General features: G+C 39.9%; 1 protein-coding gene across 1 annotated transcript in view; it reads right to left on the bottom strand.

Annotated features, from left to right (window-relative positions):
- Positions 1-7390: 7390 nt before the first annotated feature.
- Positions 7391-20896, bottom strand: part of LOC117430668 (coagulation factor VIII) — a 32471-nt gene continuing 18965 nt past the window's right edge. The window contains exons 15-25 of the mRNA XM_059001132.1: positions 20381-20602; positions 18133-18361; positions 17521-17703; positions 16612-16728; positions 16408-16479; positions 15628-15713; positions 14208-14363; positions 13385-13529; positions 12933-13081; positions 8780-8962; positions 7391-8265 (exon numbers count right to left, since the gene is read on the bottom strand). Of these exons, the coding sequence (XP_058857115.1) occupies positions 8116-8265; positions 8780-8962; positions 12933-13081; positions 13385-13529; positions 14208-14363; positions 15628-15713; positions 16408-16479; positions 16612-16728; positions 17521-17703; positions 18133-18361; positions 20381-20602 (1692 nt within the window). The 3' untranslated portion in view covers positions 7391-8115. The remainder of the gene's footprint in view (positions 8266-8779; positions 8963-12932; positions 13082-13384; positions 13530-14207; positions 14364-15627; positions 15714-16407; positions 16480-16611; positions 16729-17520; positions 17704-18132; positions 18362-20380; positions 20603-20896) is intronic.

Below are 20896 nucleotides of genomic sequence, written 5' to 3'. Positions count from 1 at the left end.
TTACAGAACACTACAATGGGCATGTTTACAGTGTTTCATGTCTATCTTTACAGTTTTGTACATGCACAGAACAGAAGACTATATATTGAAAGGAAATGGTATTAATGAACACAGTTGTAATTAATGCTATACCGAGTGCAATCTAAACAGCAGAATAGGCCTATTTGTTGTATCTGTTTTATTGTATTTCGCCAGGTTGTTGCTGAAGTCCTGATAAAATCAATAGAGTCAAGGTTTTTGCTCGTTCCTGTGAAATGAATATTAAAAGGTATTTGAATGTAGATGTTATATCAGGCTCATGCTGTTTTGTGCTTACTAGAAATCAGATTGTACAAAAAGAAGCCCATGCACAAGTAATCTTTTCTGAGTCTAACCTGGTAGTGATTTGACAGTGCTCTTAATAAACAGAAAAACGACACATGGCTTTGCTTGATATTTACTATCTTCAGAACAGAAACTTGAATCTGCCTGAATCACAAGCATGGTGTTAGCATATGCAATATAAGGGATGTCCTTCTGTAGTATAAGATGCTGCAGATAACCTTGCCAGCAACGTGTCCTCATTATTAACCTGTACACGTGCAATCTTCTGAAGCATGGGCTCATTGCAATGGAGCATCTAACATGAACCTGAAGGTAAAGAAATGGGACAGGATTAGAGCCTCGTGACAAACTCCTTGTGAAATACTGTACGAGGAAACAAGCACAAGCACAAGATAATGATAACACCTTTAAAAAGTGCAATAAAGCCAATATAAAATGCAATATATATATATATATATATATATATATATATATATATATATATATATATATATATATATATATATATATAACTATATATTACTATATATTACTAAATAGAATGCATTAAAAAAAGACAATTTTAATATTACATCCAGTTCAATTCCTATTGGCCGGCCCTTTACATAAACACAATGCATAACAATGTAGAATTAATATTAATACCCTATAAATATTAGGCAGCAGTGTGGAGTAGTGGTTAGGGCACTGGACTCTTGATCGGAGGGTTGTGGGTTCAATCCCCAGTGGGAGACACTGCTGTTGTACCCTTGAGCAAGGTACTTTACTTAGATTGCTCCAGTAAAAACCCAACTGTATAAATGGGGAATTGTATGTAAAAATAACATGTAAAAATAATGTGATATCTTGTAACAATTGTAAGTCGCCTTGGATAAGGGCGTCTGCTAAGAAATAAATAATAAAATATGAAGATAGTAACATGGGTTATTCATACATGTCAGTGTTAGTGAGATAAGTTGATGCCTTATCCCACAATTTTTTAAAAATTCTCCAGCTTGTTATTTAAAGAATAGGAGAGTTTTTCCAGGTTTCTATTATCTAACAGTAGATGCTTCCATAGTTGTAGAGCAGGTGGTGTGGGGTCTTTCCAGGACAGTAATGGGACTTTTTTGGCAGGATTCATTTTTGAAGTGATTTTGTTAGTGAAAGTAGTCAGGTGTCCTGAAGAATTACAAGTCTTGCTGACAATGAAATACCATCATTTATTATTTAAGATGATTCTTGTAACACATGACCACGAAGCAGTATTTATTGAGATTTAATTAGAGAACACCTGACTTATCAATCCAGCTGAAATTGAAGAAGGAATCTATGAAAAAATCGTAGTTTATGTTGACTCAGAAATGTCTTCATCTAGACAATGTGGGGAAGCTATAAAAAAGGCCAACATAATGCTCGGATATATAGTGAAAAGTGTTGAATTTAAATCAAGGGAAGTAATGTTAAAACTTTACAATGCATTAGTAAGACCTCATCTAGAATATTGTGTTCAGTTCTGGTCACCTCGCTATAAAAAGGATATTGCTGCTTTAGAAAGAGTGCAAAGAAGAGTGACCAGAATTATTCCAGGTTTAAAAGGCATGTCATATGCAGACAGGCTAAAATAATTGAATCTATTCAGTCTAGAACAAAGAAGACTACACTGCGATCTGATTCAAGCATTCAAAATTCTAAAAGGTATTGACAATGTCGACCCAGAGGACTTTTTCGACCTGAAAAAAGAAACAAGGACCAGGGGTCACAAATGGAGATTAGATAAAGGGGCATTTAGAACAGAACATTGGAGGCACTTTTTTACACAGAGAATTGTGAGAGTCTGGAACCAACTCCCCAGTAATGTTGTTCAAGAAGCTGCTTGATGAGATTCTGGGATCAATAAGCTACAATGTTATTATGCATAGTTACAAAGTACTTAATGTGTAAATCTTTTTGCATGATATAACACTAATCCTAAACCTAACCCTAACTCTAAACCTGACATTAACCCTAACCCTTTTCTGATACAATTGTGTACTTACATATATCGTGCAAAAAGATTTACACATTAAGTGCATTGTAACTATGCATAATACCATTGTAATTATGTATAAGTACACATGTATTTACTATGTAACTACTATGTAAATACACAGTAATTAGATACACTTAACATAAAGTGTTACCCTACTTACAAATGAGTGCTAAGACTTGGCGTTCCCTTTCATTAACTGGAGTGGGCAGGGGATGTTGGTATCCTAACTGAAATGAAACCCTTGATAAGATGGGATGGAGGGTTCACTAAGCAGTCTCTATTCAGCAGGGCCGGTGTGCCGTCAATTTTATCTACACTTTTCCTTTTCCAGTACTACACTTGCACAGTAGGGCACAGAGCACATAACAGACATCCTCCCTCCCCAACAGAGATTAGCAGCAGGTCTGGAGGAAGAGTTCTATTTATATTGACAGGCCTTACATTTATAGAAGGACACAAGGATAATCGCAGAAGCAAAACTACAGTTTATAAATCACGTGAAACTCAAATGCATTGGAGTTGAAACTCAGGTGTCTAATATTTGAAGACATGTGCGATTTCATAGTGTGGTATTAGAGCACCTGTACACAGAAATATCACTTCCTTTAGGAATCTAATGCAGCGCTCTGATTGGTGTACCTAATGATGACAGCATGACTTATTATGTACTGTACAATGCTACCTGTGTTAAGTTGCTCTTCCGTTGTAGTGGCTTGTCTTGGATATATGTAACTAAGGCTTGATCAGCCAGTGTCTTTAAGCCGAGGGAACACAAAGTCACTTTTGCAGGAACAGTAGCTTCAAACTTGGTTCCTACTTTGTGGCAACTTTGCTGTATCAAACCCCAAGTCTCCCCTTGTATGCCATGCAGTGGCCTAGTCTCCTGAAACCAAGTTCCAAGCCACTAAGTGACTTCATGTTCACTCAGCTTTATAGAAGTAAGAGCCGTGCTGTATGTCTAAGTACTCATGTGAAATTGACCAGGAACCAGGAAGCAGCTGCAGCATTGGTTAATCTATAGTGTTGTATTAGAAATCCCAGTAAGAAACGAGAGACCGTAACCAGTGCTGATGAGAGGTACGAATATGGACTTAAAGCCTTTGTTAGCTCTTATTAAAATCAAAACACATTTGTAAATCCCAGGTTAGAGAAGCCAGAAGCCAGCAACAGAACAGACCAGGGTTATATAAACACAGCAATACAATAAACAGATTCTGATAAATGACAAAAGCTAGCAGGCTGTCAAAACATGTAGAAAAGCTTTGACAGCTCCTAGATTAAAACAGAACACAGTGACTGCCAAATTCAACAAGCTGAGTTACTGAAAACGCCTGTTAAACTGCTGTTATCTTCTGGGAAACCAAAGGAGGGGACAGTTGCAAACAGCTTTCTGGATAACAGAGACTAGTATATAAACAGCTAGGCTCCAGGGTTCCAGTATCTCTGACAAGCATGCAGGCTATTGGAGTTTTATGAGAAATATATGCAGTGAAAGTCAGACCTACTGTTGGACTTGAGAGACACTTTATTTTACAGTTGAAATGTTATTGTTAATCAAAATAATAGTTTTGCATCGCCCTGCAGAATTAATTAATTTTGCTTCATAAAGTCAAATGAAACCTGCTGAATAATGTTACGTTAACATATTGAATTACATACCGCTTTGTAGTTTCCCATATACTTAATGAAAAACTGACAAAAATGGAAAAATTTGACATTTCGAAATTTAACATGAAATACTGTACTACTATTATGGCTTCCGGTAGACTTTTGCGATACCATCTTGTAGTTTCTTTGATTACATGATGTTAAATAAAATATCTAAACAATGTTCATGTAAAAACTGGCCATTTCAAGATCTCAAAGGTATTTTTTTCAGTTACAATTTAAAGAAATTTAAGGAAATTAAAGAAACAGGTGTTATTGACATTTGGAGACTTGTCAGATATATGGAACTATATTAAAATATTCAGTTGCTATGGTTACTGAATAATGCTACCTCATATGATACTATATGAGAATGCTCTGGATACCCGTGCATTTTCAGTGAGACAGGGCTTGATATAGCCTCTTCAATAGGTGGGAAGTGACTCACGTGACACAGCAGAGACATGCAATGAAAACCACACAGATAGGAACTGCGATGATGGCCGAGCGAGGAATCCCAGCTTTGTAATGTTCGTATGTGTTGAAAAGGCTTTGCCTTACTCCTCTTTTATCCCTAGAAAAAGCTACAACACGGCAGCGATTCAAATGAATATCCAGCACAGAAAGGCAAAGCAAGGGCTTTATACACAACCAACCCTGTTCTAATCTGAAGCAAGTTCAAAGGCAAGCTTCCTGAGAATGGAAACATTGTAACAGTGTGAGACCAGCATGACACTATACCTTAGGATGACATTTTAATGATGGTGCCATTGTACTTATATAGTGACTTTTAAAAAGTAAAAAAAAAACACAGAAACAACAATACTAATATTATCGGGCAGCAGTGTGGAGTAGTGGTTAGGGCTCTGGACTCTTGACTAGAGGGTCATGGGTTCAATCCCAGGTGGGGACACTGCTGTTGTACCCTTGAGCAAAGTACTTTATCTAGATTGCTCCAGTAAAAACCCAACTGTATAAATGGGTAATTGTATGTAAAAATAATGTGATATCTTGTAACAATTGTAAGTCGCCCTGGATAAGGGCGTCTACTAAGAAATAAATAATAATAATATCTATTGAATACTGCATAGAAAAAACAAACATCAGTGATCTTTCTCAGTTTTGTTATTTGGTACTTTTTAAACAAAGTAGCAGTCCAGTTTAGGCCGTTTATTGCTAGATCATCTCTGAATAGAGTTTCATAAGATAAAAATGTTCCCTTGATTCAAAATATGGCCAGTTGTATGCTACATAGGACATTGTCACATTGAGCAGTGTTGGACATGCCAAGACAGTGTCCTCCAGGGTGCAGTTTACTCTATACATTACCTTCGTCCTCTTCATGGGTGACTGTTGATACTGCCAGATTCCTGCTTTTCGTCCATATTTAATATCATACAACACGTATCTATGTTTTTACACTGCAGACCCGATCTCATTTCGGAATCTGTATCTTGCATTATTCAAATCCAGCGACAGAATGACTGGATGAATCACACTGTTCCAAATCGTGCCACATTGCCAAGCAGTCATTCTAAGAATTCAGCTGTTTAATTTAGGTTTAAAACTCCTTTCTTTTCTATTATTGTACTGGTATTAAAACAGAATGCTCCTTGAGCGTTCATAGAGTGCTGTGGTTATTTCACTGAGAAACAACCCCACGGCCATCCTCATTCGTGGGAGAACTACTGCACTTCAGGAATGCTTAATCTGCATTCTCTGGGATATCTGCAAACTGGTCAAGTCATTTTTAACCACCCTCAGTGATACAAAACAACCAATACATATCCCTTACCTAGACTGACATGATTGCTACCAGTAAGAATGTTATTTTCCTGCGCTGGCTGGGGTGGCATTGCATTTCTTTCTGGGTTTGCTTCCCCTTGCAGTCTGTTTGTTTGCGTGTCCAGAAGCCTCCGAATCAGGTAGGATTGTGATCCACACTTTTTGCACAAACCCCTCCCTCTGCATTTGGCTTTGGGCAAAGTCAAAATAACAACAAGCAAACCCAATCTCAAGGCAGATCTCATGACTAAATCCGTATTCAGTATGGACTCTCCCTCTTAAACTGACAAGCTTTGTGACCTCATCAATACACTTTGTGATATCATCATAAAGTTTTGTGACCAGGCATAAACAATGGGGTGCAGCAGTGATGATGTCACAGTCACCCATTTCCCTTAGTGATTGTTATTACATAGGTCAAACTTACATTGGATAAAACCATCTTCGATCTCAAATTAGTATCAAATAAAATGTATGAATGCATATGAAAACAATATATAGCACTGGCTCTTACTTCTATAAAGCTGAGGGAACATGAAGCCACTTTGTGGCTTGGAACTTGGTTTCAGGAGACTAGGCCACTGCATGGCACACAAGGGGAGACTTGGGATTTGATACAGCAAAGTTGCCACAAAGTAGGAACCAGGTTTGAAGCTACTGTTCCTGCAAAAGTGACTTTGTGTTCCCTCGGCTTAAAGACACTGGCTGATCAAGCCTTAGTTACATATATCCAAGACAAGTCACTACAACGGAAGAGCAACTTAACACAGCATTTTAAAAAAAAACAATACACAATTTGAGTAATTGAAAAATAACCATTGAGAAAGATTCCATTTGAAAAGGAAATGAGGCTGCTTTCTCTTTACTAGTGCAATAAGAATGGTTGTGTTTAATAGAGTAATGTGATATACCAAAGCCATGACAACACAGTGATAAACCCAGACTGCCTCGCTCTGCTCTAACACCAGGTCTGCACACACCTTTATAAAGGTTTCCTATAGTAAAAACACAACAAGGTGCAATAAAGCATTATGGCGGTATGATGAAGCTCTCACTATTGTATAGCACAGAGAGGTATGATCAATGAACACAGGACATTAAACAAAACCCAAGCAGCTACTATGAGCTGCACGAGCTTATAGGGACTAAATGGTCTCCTCTCATTTGTACATTTTGTATTATATTAAAAATCATGGCAAACCGTGGTAAACGATATAAATGCATAGTATTACCAAGGGAAAACAGCAGAATTACAGTGGTGAACTTGTATAAGGGTATCTGTATAATACTGATCTAATTTCACTTTTGAAGTAAGTGAATGTGTTGCTCTATATTCCGGTAATCTGAACACAGAGAATGCTGGTGTATAGAACTGGAAACCGCAGCGTTCCATACATTGAGCGTGGGATTGTCCTTTTGTTTGTACTGGATCGTTACAAAGACAAGTTACACACTGATGGAAAACACCGAACATGAATAAAACAATATCAAGTTCCACTTGTGATTATAGGGGATCTCACAGAGCAGTATAGGGTTAGACCCCTATGATCGGACACAATACAAACAAGAATTAATTGTAAAGTCCCCAGATATGTATCAAAAATTGCATACAACTTTAGCATATGAATGTTCATAATTTAAAGATCATAGGATTTGAAGAAATCAACAAAACGTGTGTCATTGTTAGAGTAGGTGCACAATAATAGCCATTAACATGAAATCCATTGACCTACTTCTTTTTGGGTGAGCTGTGTGTCTTCTTGCAGTTAGACCATCAGATATAAATTGTATTTGGAATCTTTGTATATCAAATAAGAAGCTTCAATGTCATTGTATTTCTGTGTTGCATTCCCCTTACTATTGCATTGTGTTCTGTTACTCCAGTATCCAGTGTCTAGCGGCAGCCTTCCAATGTAGCTTGTCAACTCTGTCAGCCCCACCTACTCGGCATTATATATACAGTGTGCGGCTGCTCACTTGAAAGGTCACATTATCACATGATTGGAATGAGCAAGACTTATAGTCTCAGCATTTAGGATTCTCCAGACAAACTCAAAGTGAAGTAAAGACAGATTTAGAGAAAAGTGATAATAAATAAGCCAATACTGAAGCACCAGACCCCGAACTCACACCATACTATAAGAGTGGTCATTGTGAAGCTCTTAAAGCAGAAAAAACAAATAATGAGCACCCAAGAAAGAGGTGGCTTGTGCTATTGTTGCTAAAGCTGATAGATATAAGACAATCGATTTTAAATCTTGGTTATAACCACTTGAATTATTGTTGAGATCTGTATTGGCTGTTCCTGCTATTGATTATTAACCTCTAGTATTAGTCTCTCAATGCTGTCACTGCTGAGTGTCACAGCCCAGGAACTCAACACGCAGGGCAATTTCATTCTGCCAGCCTTTCGGGTGAATCCTGATGTATCTGCTGAATATCGGAGGCTGAAACGTGTTCAGAGCTTCTGTATTATAATCTGTGTTCCCTTGGAAGACCTACAAAAACAATACATATGTATTATTCATCACATGTATTGTTTTACCTGGCGTTAACATCAATAAATGCCCCTCCTCAGTCGTTTGTCACTGACATTCTTGGGGTTTCCAAAATACTCTTTTTTCAAGTACTGTACTACAGTATTCAAGTACCGTAACTCACCTCCCATTTTGAATCCAACCTTTGAATTATTATTAACAACTAGTTTTGAAATCAGTTCATTACATCATACTGAGATATCGGTCTGAAAAGTAAGCACAGGCAGTTTGCCTCCTCCTCCCCAGCCTCCACTGTTTATTTGGCTTTGTCTAATGGAGGTGGGCAGCTGTTCTGTACCCCTGCTCTTGGCTTCCCTACGGTCAGCCCCCCTCAACTTATCTGCAAGATAATTTATGGGCAGACAAGGCCAAAGAATGTACTGTAAAATATGTATAATGTAGTCGTGTTGTCTAGTATATGTTTCAATAAATAATCTATTGTATGAGTTTCCTGACTGAACTACCCATTACTTACCTGAACCCTGGGCACCTGCTTCTCCAGAATGGCTGTCCATGTGACCCCGTCATTGCTGAATGAGATGGTGAACTCTGTCACAAACATGGGCATCATCAGTCTCTTGGCGCCTTGCGTTATTATTCCTGTGATTCTTTTCACTTCTCCAAAGTCCACCTTCAGCCACTCGTGAGGGTTGTTAGCCTATTTCATTACAAAATAAAGGAATAAAAACCCTTTACTTTTTAAATGATTCCCTTAAAGATTTGTGATAGCATGTCTGATCTACTCTGCCAGGATTAGTTTATCATCCAGTCAAAGTGTTTCATAGTTTAGAGAGAAGTTTATCATCCAATCAAAGTGTTTAATAGTTCAGGGAGAAGTTTATCATCCAATCAAAGTGTTTCATAGTTTAGGGAGAATAGCACTGCAATGGGTCCTTGGGTTTAGTCATTTATCTATTCAGTAGATATGATGGGAAACAGATTAAATTAATTTATTAACTGGGAAACGTGGGAGGGACACACAGAATATTATAATGATAACTGGTACAATGCTGCCCTGCTGTTGCTGCTAAATTGGCGATCGATTGTCACTTTTCTATTGGATTACGGTAGTCGACTAGCTGGTAGCTCCGAATTGTGGAATGGTTAGGATTACCAGACGTCCTGGGAAAACTGGACCTTCATTTTTTGTCCCGGTCTGAAACAATAAAATTGTTAAATCATCCCGGTTTTTCAAGTGTATTCAGACTATTTGTAGCAGTGTGCCCAGCAAGTTAACAGCAGGCATTTATTAGGTTGTGTTAGCGCCATTCAAAAATAAAATAAACAACTTGTTTTTAAAAATGTTCTCTTGCCAGAACCACCAGCCATGTTAGCATGTGAGTCCAATTGTGTCTTGATAAACAGCCCTTTTTATTTATACATATATGGAGCAAAGTGAATTGTGACGTTGAATGCGTGACTGTTTGAAATCGACCGACAGCTTCACTTTTAAAAACATTTGAACATTTAGCGACTTTATTATATCAGTGTACCATACCTGTGACAAAGAAAGAAACTAAAAGAACTGTGCCTGACACCAAGGGTTGTTTAAGTGTTCCATATCTGGATGTAGCATGAATACATTTTACAATGTATCTGAAAACAATACCTTAACATTAAACAACCTGGTATGGAAGTACAATTTTAATAACACAGTGACTAACTGTAAGTAGTAACCACTAAACTAAAACCAAAATTAAAAAATCAATGCCAGGTCTGTTTTAAATCTCTCTGCACAGAATTGCTTGGATTATGAGTAGGGATCTACTTAAATCGCGAAATATGGGATTGTCCGCGAAATTAACCTTCAAAATAAAATGTGCATTCATAAAATACGCAGCTTTAAAACTTCTCAGTGGTTACTGTAGTGCAAAAACAGTTCACTTCAGGGGTGCTGGAACTAGGTGTGTTGGGGGTGCGGCAGCACCCCCTGGCTTTGCATGGCTTCCATCATATACAGATGTTACAGTTTTGTTCAATGGCTTTCAGCACCCCCACTTTAAAGATTGTTCCAGTGCCAGTGGTTCACTTCTTTAAAATCACGTGATAGCACTCCAGTCATCATAGCAGATCATTGATTGAGAGTGTCTGTAGACTTGTATAATGTAGAATAAGTGAGCGAGGCTGTCACCAGGCTGAGTGGAAGGATCATCGTCGCATACACATATAGTTCATTAAACAGGTAAATAGGCTGAAGATGACCGACAGCAAACAAAACAAGCAAAATACGTTTCAGCTCTGGATCATGTGAAACAGTTTCCAGTAGGAACCTTACATGCAGATGTAACTGACTCTGGATGTGTTCAGAAGTTCAATCAGTACTACAGGTACGATCAGTCACTACCACCTCGGTTGACACAACCGGCTGCCTACCTTTTTACTGCTATTCGCATTTGAGCTAATTAAAGCAATCCCTGGATGGCAGAAAGATCAAGACAACGAACATGCTGCTTGACCTTTGTCAAAGAATGCCACATGCTGTTAAAAGTAACTGAGTTTTGGGGGGCTCCCGAGTGGCGCATCCAGTAAAAGCACTCGCTAGAGTGCAGGATGCGCTCTATAGCCTGGACATCGCGAGTTCGAGTCCAGGCTATTCCACAGCCGACCGTGGACGGGAGCTTCCAGGGGGCGGCACTCAATTGGCCAAGCGTCGCCCGGGGGGAGGGAGGGTTAGGTCGGCCAGGGTGTCCTCGGCTCACCGAGCACCAGCGACCCCTGTAGTCGGGCGCCTGCAGGTTTGCCTGTAAGCTGCCCAGAGCTGCGTTGTCCTCCGACGCTGTAGCTCTGAGGCGGCTGAACGGTGAGTTCGCAGTGTGTAAAGAAGCGGGAAGCTGACGGCACACGCTTCGGAGGACAGCATGTGTTCATCTTCGCCCCTCCCGAGTCAGCGCAGGGGTGGTAGCGGTGAGCTGAGCCTAAAAAAATAATTGGGCATTTCAATTTGGGGAGAAAATAATAAAAACTAAGTGGCAACGACTAAAATTTAAAAAAAGAAAAAAGAAATAATAACTGAGTTTTGGGACTCTGTTTCTGATTGGTTTCCAAATCTCTACAAGTTGGCAAAACGCTGCCTTACAATTCCAACCCGTTCCGTGGATGCATCAAGTGTATGGACAGGTATCACCCCACAGAGACAGAAAATGCAGTCTCAATGTATGGACAGGTATCACCCCATAGAGACAGACGATGCAGTCTCGATGTATGGACAGGTATCACCCCATAGAGACAGACGATGCAGTCTCAATGTATGGACAGGTATCACCCCATAGAGACAGACGATGCAGTCTCGATGTATGGACAGGTATCACCCCATAGAGACAGACGATGCAGTCTCGATGTATGGACAGGTATCACCCCATAGAAACAGACGATGCAGTCTCGATGTATGGACAGGTATCACCCCATAGAGACAGACGATGCAGTCTCGATGTATGGACAGGTATCACCCCATAGAAACAGACGATGCAGTCTCGATGTATGGACAGGTATCACCCCATAGAGACAGACGATGCAGTCTCAATGTATGGACAGGTATCACCCCATAGAGACAGACGATGCAGTCTCGATGTATGGACAGGTATTCACCCCACAGAGACAGAAGATGGCAGATGGTGCTGCAAACTGGCGTTTAACAAATAAAGCAGACTGTTTTATTAAGGTAATCAGAAATGTGTATTTCTAAGCTTTTTGTACTATTCTACATATATTCTACTTTGTTGTATATAGTGTATGAACACATGCAGAAAATATCAGTGGAATTTGCTATTCATGCCTTGACCAAAGAGCAATTTTTTTTTAATTTCTCCGCGATTTAAGTAGACCCCTAATTTTGAGTTCCCCCTAAACACATAACACGACACTTGTTTTATTAATGTTTTATACAAATCCGTTGGTATTTTTGTGGTTTGTTTTTGACCTCTACTTTTACCACAGCTATTGCAGTTTATAAATAGCATAATTCTCGATTTCACGTATGTCAGTAAACAGACATTTCTTTAGAATTCATTTTAAACCTTTTCTTTCAGCACACGAGACCCGTTTCTTTGCTTTGCTGTGTTCTGTTATTGCTATAATACATTTTGATTTACTGCTGGGTTTTGTGGGGGAAACAGGGTTTTGTTTTATTTAGCCATTTACAAAGTTGTGTGGTGCTTTTCCTTCCTGCCTGTGCTGTGTTAGTGTTCTGTCAGCATGTGGATACAGTCCAAATGTGGCAACAAAATCCACATGGAACACATTCTCTGCATGTAAAAAATACCTACAAAAAATGAACATTTAAGCATGCTTTATATTGCCTTTTTTATAAGAAATAAACAAAACACTTAAATTCAGAATGCAAACTAAAAGATCAGTAGGCTGAATTATTGTTAGGTACCTGTTAAAGGTAACGATACCATTTTATATATTATATATTATAAACTACACAATGCCACTTTAAGGTGCGGTACTATTATGATTTTCTGTGTGAATTTTTTTTTTTTACTACTTTGTAGATATGATCTAACTTAGCCTAATGGGGTCCCCCATGGCCTGGAGCCCTGGGCAGTTGCCCTGGTTGCTAGCCCCTAAAACTGTCTCTGAATTAGGGTGTTAGGAAGAAGGAGTGCAGAATTACAGTAAGAGCTTACCTTTGGTCTCCAAGCATTATAAGTCATTTTCAGGTTGAGACGAGCAAGTGAAGGTTTCCAGGACGAATACCAATTTTCATGAAATGAAGACGCGCTGATGTGATTGTCCTGGATCAGACCTCTCTCCATGCCCAATGGCATAGAACAGCCTGGACAAGGAACACAGGGCATAGCATGACATCGAAGAACATGGAAGAAAATGGAACACAGGGCATAGCGTGACATCAAAGAACATGCAACACAGGGCATAGCATGACATGGAAGGACACGGAACACAGGGCATAGCATGACATGGAAGGCTTGCAAACCAATGCTTACCTCTTACTAGCTTTATTACAAAACTCAGACTGGCTTTTTATTGTGTTGACAAGCTTTTTGTTTTTCCCCCATTCACAGTATCTTGCTATTCCTGTCGTCGTAAATAAAATTTGTCAGACAAAGGGAAGACTTACTGTTCAAATCACAGCCAATAAGCTCCATGCGAAGGGTGGGCCGATTGTTGAATGACAAGGGAAGCACTCTGATATACTGGGCGATTATCGGAGGAGAAAGGGTATTCTCTTTTGTACCAGAGCCATCGACATTCCCCATGAAGATCTTCAAAATACAACCACAGAAAAACAACGAGTTGTAAAAATGCATTCTAAACACGAAGGAATCTGGACACATGATATAGTAGATCAGGACAAACCCCCACAACACAGACATTTGAATAATCATTTTTTTTAATGATGATTATGTGATGTTCATAAATTAATAACTGCCTCAAACGCATTTGGTCTGGAGGTCCACACTGCCTGGCCAGCTGGACGAGGCAGTAGACCCCCACCCCATAACAGGCAGTACCAAGGGGCAGCTACAAGGGAGGCTGAGCTGATTGCAAGTATAAAATTTTATAACTCGAAATCTGAACAATTAAAAATATCTAATTAAGTAAAAGATTAGTTCAATTAAGGGTTTTTAAAGTAATTGAATGAAAACCAGAAGACTGACTGCCTTTTTAGTACTTCCTGATGCCCAAGGAATCACATGATATGGTGACCTTTCCATGCCAACTGGTCTGTACACCTAGCATGAAGAAGGTAATGGAGTTTTTGCAAGTGGGGCCATTCTGCTGCTCTGGTGACCCAGAACTGCACTCACTCACTGTGTAAGTGAAGGGCTGTTTCAATTGCTGTGACTGCAGGGGTACGCATTCACGGCAAACAAGAAGCTCAATCAAAGGGGTAGACCGTGCTTTTGTCTCTCATTGAATATGGATATTTGAACTCTAACCTTCTCAGAGTGTGTGACGTTGCCTCTGTACCTCTTCCAGGATTCCTGGTCTGTGCTGTAAGATATTTGGAACTGGGCAATGAAATAGTCTGAGAACCTCTGCTTCGCTCCCTGGGTGCTAATGCCATGAATCAGCATTGGCCTCAGCAGGTTAACCTGAGGGAGAATGAGACTCTGAGACTCTGCATTGGTCTTTGAGATTCTATTTTACTAACAAGCCTTTGAGGCCCGATGCTGGCCTCTAAGCACTCTGCAGAGACAGGTTTGCATTGCCGCTGGACTTCCTGTCACCCAGGCTTTCGTTCCATTGTTTCAGGGTGTCCTGTGTAATGTGTAAAATGACCACTAGGTGGCACAATGATAGCTATATTGGCAGTCCTTTACTACATTCCAGATAAGCCCCTTTATTTTCGCCTTGTATTGTATATCTACAGAATGTAAAGTCATGGATTTTCTTTATGTAAATCAGTATCTTCACATGTTTGAGTGGGCCAACTTTTGGGTCGGTAACTACTGTCCTATAAAACACAGAATCTTTGGTGAAAATGTGTAAAACCCGAGAATAAAAGCCTTGATTAGAGACGAGCTGTCCTATGGATACCCAGGAAACTACAGTTCAAACATGAGAGATCCACCACTGTGCTTTATTATTCAGATTTCGCAGACTGAGAATGAGAACATTGTAACATGTTTTGAGATGCAAGCATTTCAAGTTTTTCTATCAAAACATTAGCTCAATCTTTGGAAACTAGACTAAAAAAACATTTAAACAATTTCAATAAAATATCCTTTTAATGACTTTTTAACATTCCACTTACTATTCTGTGGTGTTTGCAATCATTCGAAGTGCTTCAGCGTTCTGTGGCTCCAACACTGATTTTGTTTAAATTTTCTTTAAATCTTTTTTTACCTGGCTTAGAGCTTGTTGGAGAATCCATTGCCTTTCATTCAAATCACAAAACAATGTGACATTCCAGCTTTGCTAGCCCTGCCCACTCTCTGTCTATATCTGTGGCCCCGCTCACTCCCTCTGTCTATATCGGTGGCCCCGCCCACTCTCTCTGTCTATATCGGTGGCCCCGCCAACTCTCTCTGTCTATATCTGTGTAGCGTGGAATTAGAATAGAATAGAACTTGGATTCTCAAAGCCAGGTAAAGAACAATTTTGAGAAATGTGATCAAAAACACAAACCAGGACCACTCAGGATGATCACAGACAAAATCAAATAGCAAAGACAATGTGAAATATATCTATATAAAAAATTAAAACATATTTAATATGACATTTGAAGCTTTTTACTCTTTGCAAAAAAAAAAATCTAACAAGAAACAAAATATCCAAGATGTTTTTTTTTAGCTTGTTGCGCAAAAGAGGTGGATCCAGTGTTATGAAAATAACATAGAAAATCTCAGTGCCTACCTGAATCCATGACTTACTGCTCTGACCAGACCAGGCGTTGACAGAGCCAGACATGTCTAACCTCGCCAGCCGAGGCAGCCAGTCACCTTCAGAGAAAAGCAGCAGCAGCAGCATTAGAGCCTGGCAGCTTCTCCCGTAGAGCTCTGTTAGAATATCTTCACTGCAGTGGAATAGACTTACTCTCAACGTTGCAGTGACATGAACTACAGTAATGCTGCTATTCTCACCATAGGAGGAGAGTTTGTAATCTGTGAGTGCTATCCTCACCATAGGAGGAGAGTTTGTAATATGTGAGTCTGCTATTCCTACTATAGGGAGGAGATCTTGTAATCTGTGAGTGCTATTCTCACCATAGGGAGGAGAGCTTGTAATCTGTGAGTCTGCTATTCTCACCATAGGGAGGAGATCTTGTAATCTGTGAGTCTGCTATTCTCACCATAGGGAGGAGATCTTGTAATCTGTGAGTCTGCTATTCTCACCATAGGGAGGAGATCTTGTAATCTGTGAGTCTGCTATTCTCACCATAAGGAGGAGATCTTGTAATCTGTGAGTCTGCTATTCTCACCATAGGGAGGAGATCTTGTAATCTGTGAGTCTGCTATTCTCACCATAGGGAGGAGAGCTTGTAATCTGTGAGTCTGCTATTCTCACCATAGGGAGGAGATCTTGTAATCTGTGAGTCTGCTATTCTCACCATAAGGAGGAGATCTTGTAATCTGTGAGTCTGCTATTCTCACCATAGGGAGGAGATCTTGTAATCTGTGAGTCTGCTATTCTCACCATAGGGAGGAGAGCTTGTAATCTGTGAGTCTGCTATTCTCCCAGATGCCATCCCGAGTGGTTGTGCACATTCTGAAACACAAACATTTACATAAAATAAAAATTGGAGTATTTATGAGTAGATTCTCCTGCCAGTAAAGCATTGATCTTCCATGTATAAATACATTCACAACAGGAAAGGAACACAATGCAGATAGTACCTACTTGGAGTGTAGACCAAGAACTGTGCCCTCATCCCAGACAGCTGGTACTCCCCGATCATGCAGTCCACCAGCCAGGACCCCACCTTCCCAGGTCTCATTTCCACTGTCCCGAAGGTGCCTGGAGAAATCAGGCAAGCCAAGCAGCAGGTAAACCATGGGACCCCTGCTCACCAGGATTTGTTCAATCATGAATATCTTCAATATTATTATTTATTTCTTAGCAGACGCCCTTATCCAGGGCGACTTACAATTGTTACAAGATGTCACATTATTTTTACGTACAATTACATTATTTTTTTTTACATACAATTACCCATTTATACAGTTGGGTTTTTACCAGAGCAATCTAGGTAAAGTACCTTGCTCAAGGGTATAGCAGCAGTATCCCCCACCTGGGATTGAACCCACGACCCCCCGGTCAGGAGTCCAGAGCCCTAACCACTACTCCACACTGCTGCCACAATACCTATTTTTACACTGTGAAAAGCCTTGTTTTACTGTGTAACAATGACAGGTAACAACACGAATTCTTTTTGGACAAAAAATCAGCAACCATGTTCCTAATCAAATATTGGACTGGCAATAATTGACAATCATCACTGATGCATTGAGAACCTTTTTTATTCAAATACAAAGGAAAACATGTCGCTGCATATTATTAAACATTGTAGCATAATATATGCAGGGACAAAATGTTATTATTAAAAAGCAAGAAGCAAACAAAAAGTGTACACTCTTCAGAAAAGTATAGTATAGTGTATATGTGAGACTCCAGGGATCAGGACTATCAATCGATCAGTGAAGGGTTAACTGAGGCTCGCAAAATAAAAGTGATCAATAATCTACTGATTTTTGCATCTCTAATTATTGTGTAAGCTACAACCATGTAAAATAAGAGTGGGATTGTTACCAGGGTACAGGCTGTAGACGCCCATCCTGTGCTCCTGGTCTGTCCGCACAGTGAACGGCTGCCCATGGAAATGAATGGTGTGGACCTCCCCTTCACTGCCCAGGTTCAGGAGGTGCCAGCGAACCAGGTGGTGCTGAGCCATCACCAGCCCGGGCAGCGTCTCCGCTACGTATCCATTGATAGCTGGCGAGAAACAGAGGTCCACAGAGGGTTAAATAGCTTACATGCTCCCTTAACTGTATGCAGTCATTCTGATGGATTCTTATTTATTCATTTATTTTTTGTTAATTCTGTGTCAAGGTGCAGTTCTGAGTTCAGGAGCTGCTCTTCAATTCCTGTTGCCTGCCATAGATATATGCAGCAGAGGCTAGATCAGCTACTTCCAGAAGTAAAAGTCAGCGCCATCTAGTGATCTAGTGATGGTGCTTCCTAATATGAAGACACTGGCTGATCTAGCCTACATTATGTCGATAACTTTTAGTCCAAACACGGAGCAGGGGGTGCAGTTTCACAATCCATTATCCACAATGTCTACCTGTGCCGTGTTCTATAATATACCATAGCAAGTTCCAATATGAGAAGGTGGGCTGTTACGTAAGCCATTCATCATACCGTTAAACTTGTTGCTCCTTTTAAATAACAGGTCATTTCTGTTAACCTGGCAAGGCGGTTTACAGAATCTGTCGATGTTCTCCTCCATGTACCAGCTCTTGGTTTCATCAAACACCATGAAGAGCAGCGAGAATTCCTGAATGTTCAGCTGGCGTCCGAAGAATCTGTCGAGAGTGTTAGGCTTGCAGATCAACAGGGGACCCACCAGCCCCGAGTTCATATCCTTCTCCTGGGAGGAAACAGAAACACCCGGGTTTGAGCTTGCCAAAGCATTTCCAATGGGAATGTCCCTGTACTTTGCATGAGATGCAACAATTAGTTGATTAATTGATTATTGATCACCTTGGCTGTATTCAATATTCACTGACGAATTATTGCCCTGGATCTCTAATTAGAGCCTCGCCTATATATTATAGTACTCTCAAGGGTTGTTCAGCTAACCTAACCTATGTTTACCACCCCCACCCCTCCCAAATACAGTTAGAAACGATCCTTCATTCATTTTTAAACCATTTTAATTTTGGTGGGCACAAAAATATAGCAAGGGCTGGCAAATGCATCTAAACTAAAATAAAACACAATGCCAATAGAAAGCTTTCCATTGACATGTGATTCATGTTGTTCCCACTTCACCATGCTGCAGTTGAGTTGCAATTGAAAGAGTAGCTTTTCCAAGCTTTTTATCACAGGTCCTGTATGGAAGGACACAACTGTAAAGCTAATAAGAACCCTCTTATCTACATGCCCCTGCATGCAATGTTGCTGCTTTGTAATTGTATTGGGTGCGTTTCATCCATACTCCCAAGTTACATTTATTTTCCTTTTGCTTCCCTTAAACTGGAATATTTAACTTGAATAAACAGGCTTTTCAACACAGTTTAGAATGGAACGTGTAAAATGCAGGCCAAATGGTAATATTGAATGTGATCAGCAGGGTTAAACAAATCTAAATCTAAGCACTGTTGAAAAATATTTAATAAAACTTCTTATAAACTCTTATTTGGGAGCCACATGACATTTTTTCTTCTAAATTATAATTTCAAAAAAATATTTCTTTACTTTGCTTTAACATTTTTAGAAATACTAAAGAAACTCAATGGCATCAACATTAAGACATTGAAGCAGACTTTTAGTCTAAGCGTTTGTCAAGTATTTATACAGTTAGCACTGTCGTATGGTGGCTCATTGAGGCCACTGAAAAAAAAAACTTTGCTCTGTCGAGATCACAGGACCATTGATCTTAGGCTCTCGAGAAGACGGAAGTCAGTACTTCTGTTTTCTTGAGATAATTTAATTTATCTTGTGATCATGGACGTCGGACAACGAGGTTGTGTCATCGGTTGTTTTTTTGCATCATCAATGCTGATGCTCATGTAAAAATTCTGGTAAAGTACAAAAGACTCCTTATGGGCTATAGTTATAGATCAATATGTCACGCTGTGATGAGGAGGGGCTCGCACTGGGTTATAGTTATAGATCAATATGTAACGTTGAGATGACGAGAGGCTCGCACGGGTTATAGATCAATATGTCACGCTGTGATGAGGAGGGGCTCACACTGGGTTATAGTTATAGATCAATATGTAACGTTGAGATGAGGAGGGGCTCACACTGGGTTATAGTTATAGATCAATATGTAACGTTGAGATGACGAGGGGCTCGCACTGGGTTATAGTTATAGATCAATATGTAACGTTGAGATGACGAGGGGCTTGCACTGGGTTATAGTTATAGATCAATATGTAACGTTGAGATGACGAGGGGCTCGCACTGGGTTATAGTTATAGATCAATATGTAACGTTGAGATGAGGAGGGGCTCACACTGGGTTATAGTTATAGGTCAATATGTAACGTTGAGATGACGAGGGGCTTGCACTGGGTTATAGTTATAGATCAATATGTAACGTTGAGATGACGAGGGGCTCGCACAGGGTTATAGTTATAGATCAATATGTAACGTTGAGATGAGGAGGGGCTCACACTGGGTTATAGTTATAGATCAATATGTAACGTTGTGATGACGAGGGGCTCGCACTGGGTTATAGTTATAGATCAATATGTAACGTTGTGATGAGGAGGGGCTCACACTGGGTTATAGTTATAGATCAATATGTAACGTTGTGATGACGAGGGGCTCACACTGGGTTATAGTTATAGATCAATATGTAACGTTGAGATGACGAGGGGCTCGCACTGGGTTATAGTTATAGATCAATATGTAATGCTGTGATGACGAGAGTCTCGTACTGGGTTGGTGCTGGAGTAGTAGGCCCATGTCTTGCAGTCGAATTCTGTGTCAGTTGGGCCCTCCTGCTTGGTCACTTTCCAGTAGTACTTGCGCATCTCATTGGGTTGGACACCCTCTGTCATTCCGTCCTGTGAATCGTACAGAGTTGGATTCATCGCCCGGTCATACACACCATGGAGGTTGAAAGAGTACGGTCTGGAGGCCAGATTCTTGAATACGACCTGGAAGTAAAATGAAACCGCTTTAACCATCAATACAACAACAGGACAAGTAGCTTCAAATGGCATTCTAACAGTGTGGCAGGGTGAGGCCTGCCACTGTAAACAATGGAGATTTGGTGGGGTTTTGTTTGATTTATAAATAAGATGTGTTTAATTTTGTAAAAACAAAGTGCGTGCTAGATATGGCAGGGCTGGGAGGTTAGACTTCTCTCCCTGCCTAATTGAAACTGAATGTGCAGCAGGTGGCCATGTGTTAATTAAATAATTGATTATCAATTAACCCTTGCCACATGC

The sequence above is a fragment of the Acipenser ruthenus genome, chromosome 26 (genome assembly GCF_902713425.1).
Source record: "Acipenser ruthenus chromosome 26, fAciRut3.2 maternal haplotype, whole genome shotgun sequence".
Taxonomy (NCBI): domain Eukaryota; kingdom Metazoa; phylum Chordata; class Actinopteri; order Acipenseriformes; family Acipenseridae; genus Acipenser; species Acipenser ruthenus.
This window is presented reverse-complemented; position numbering and strand designations above follow the sequence as displayed.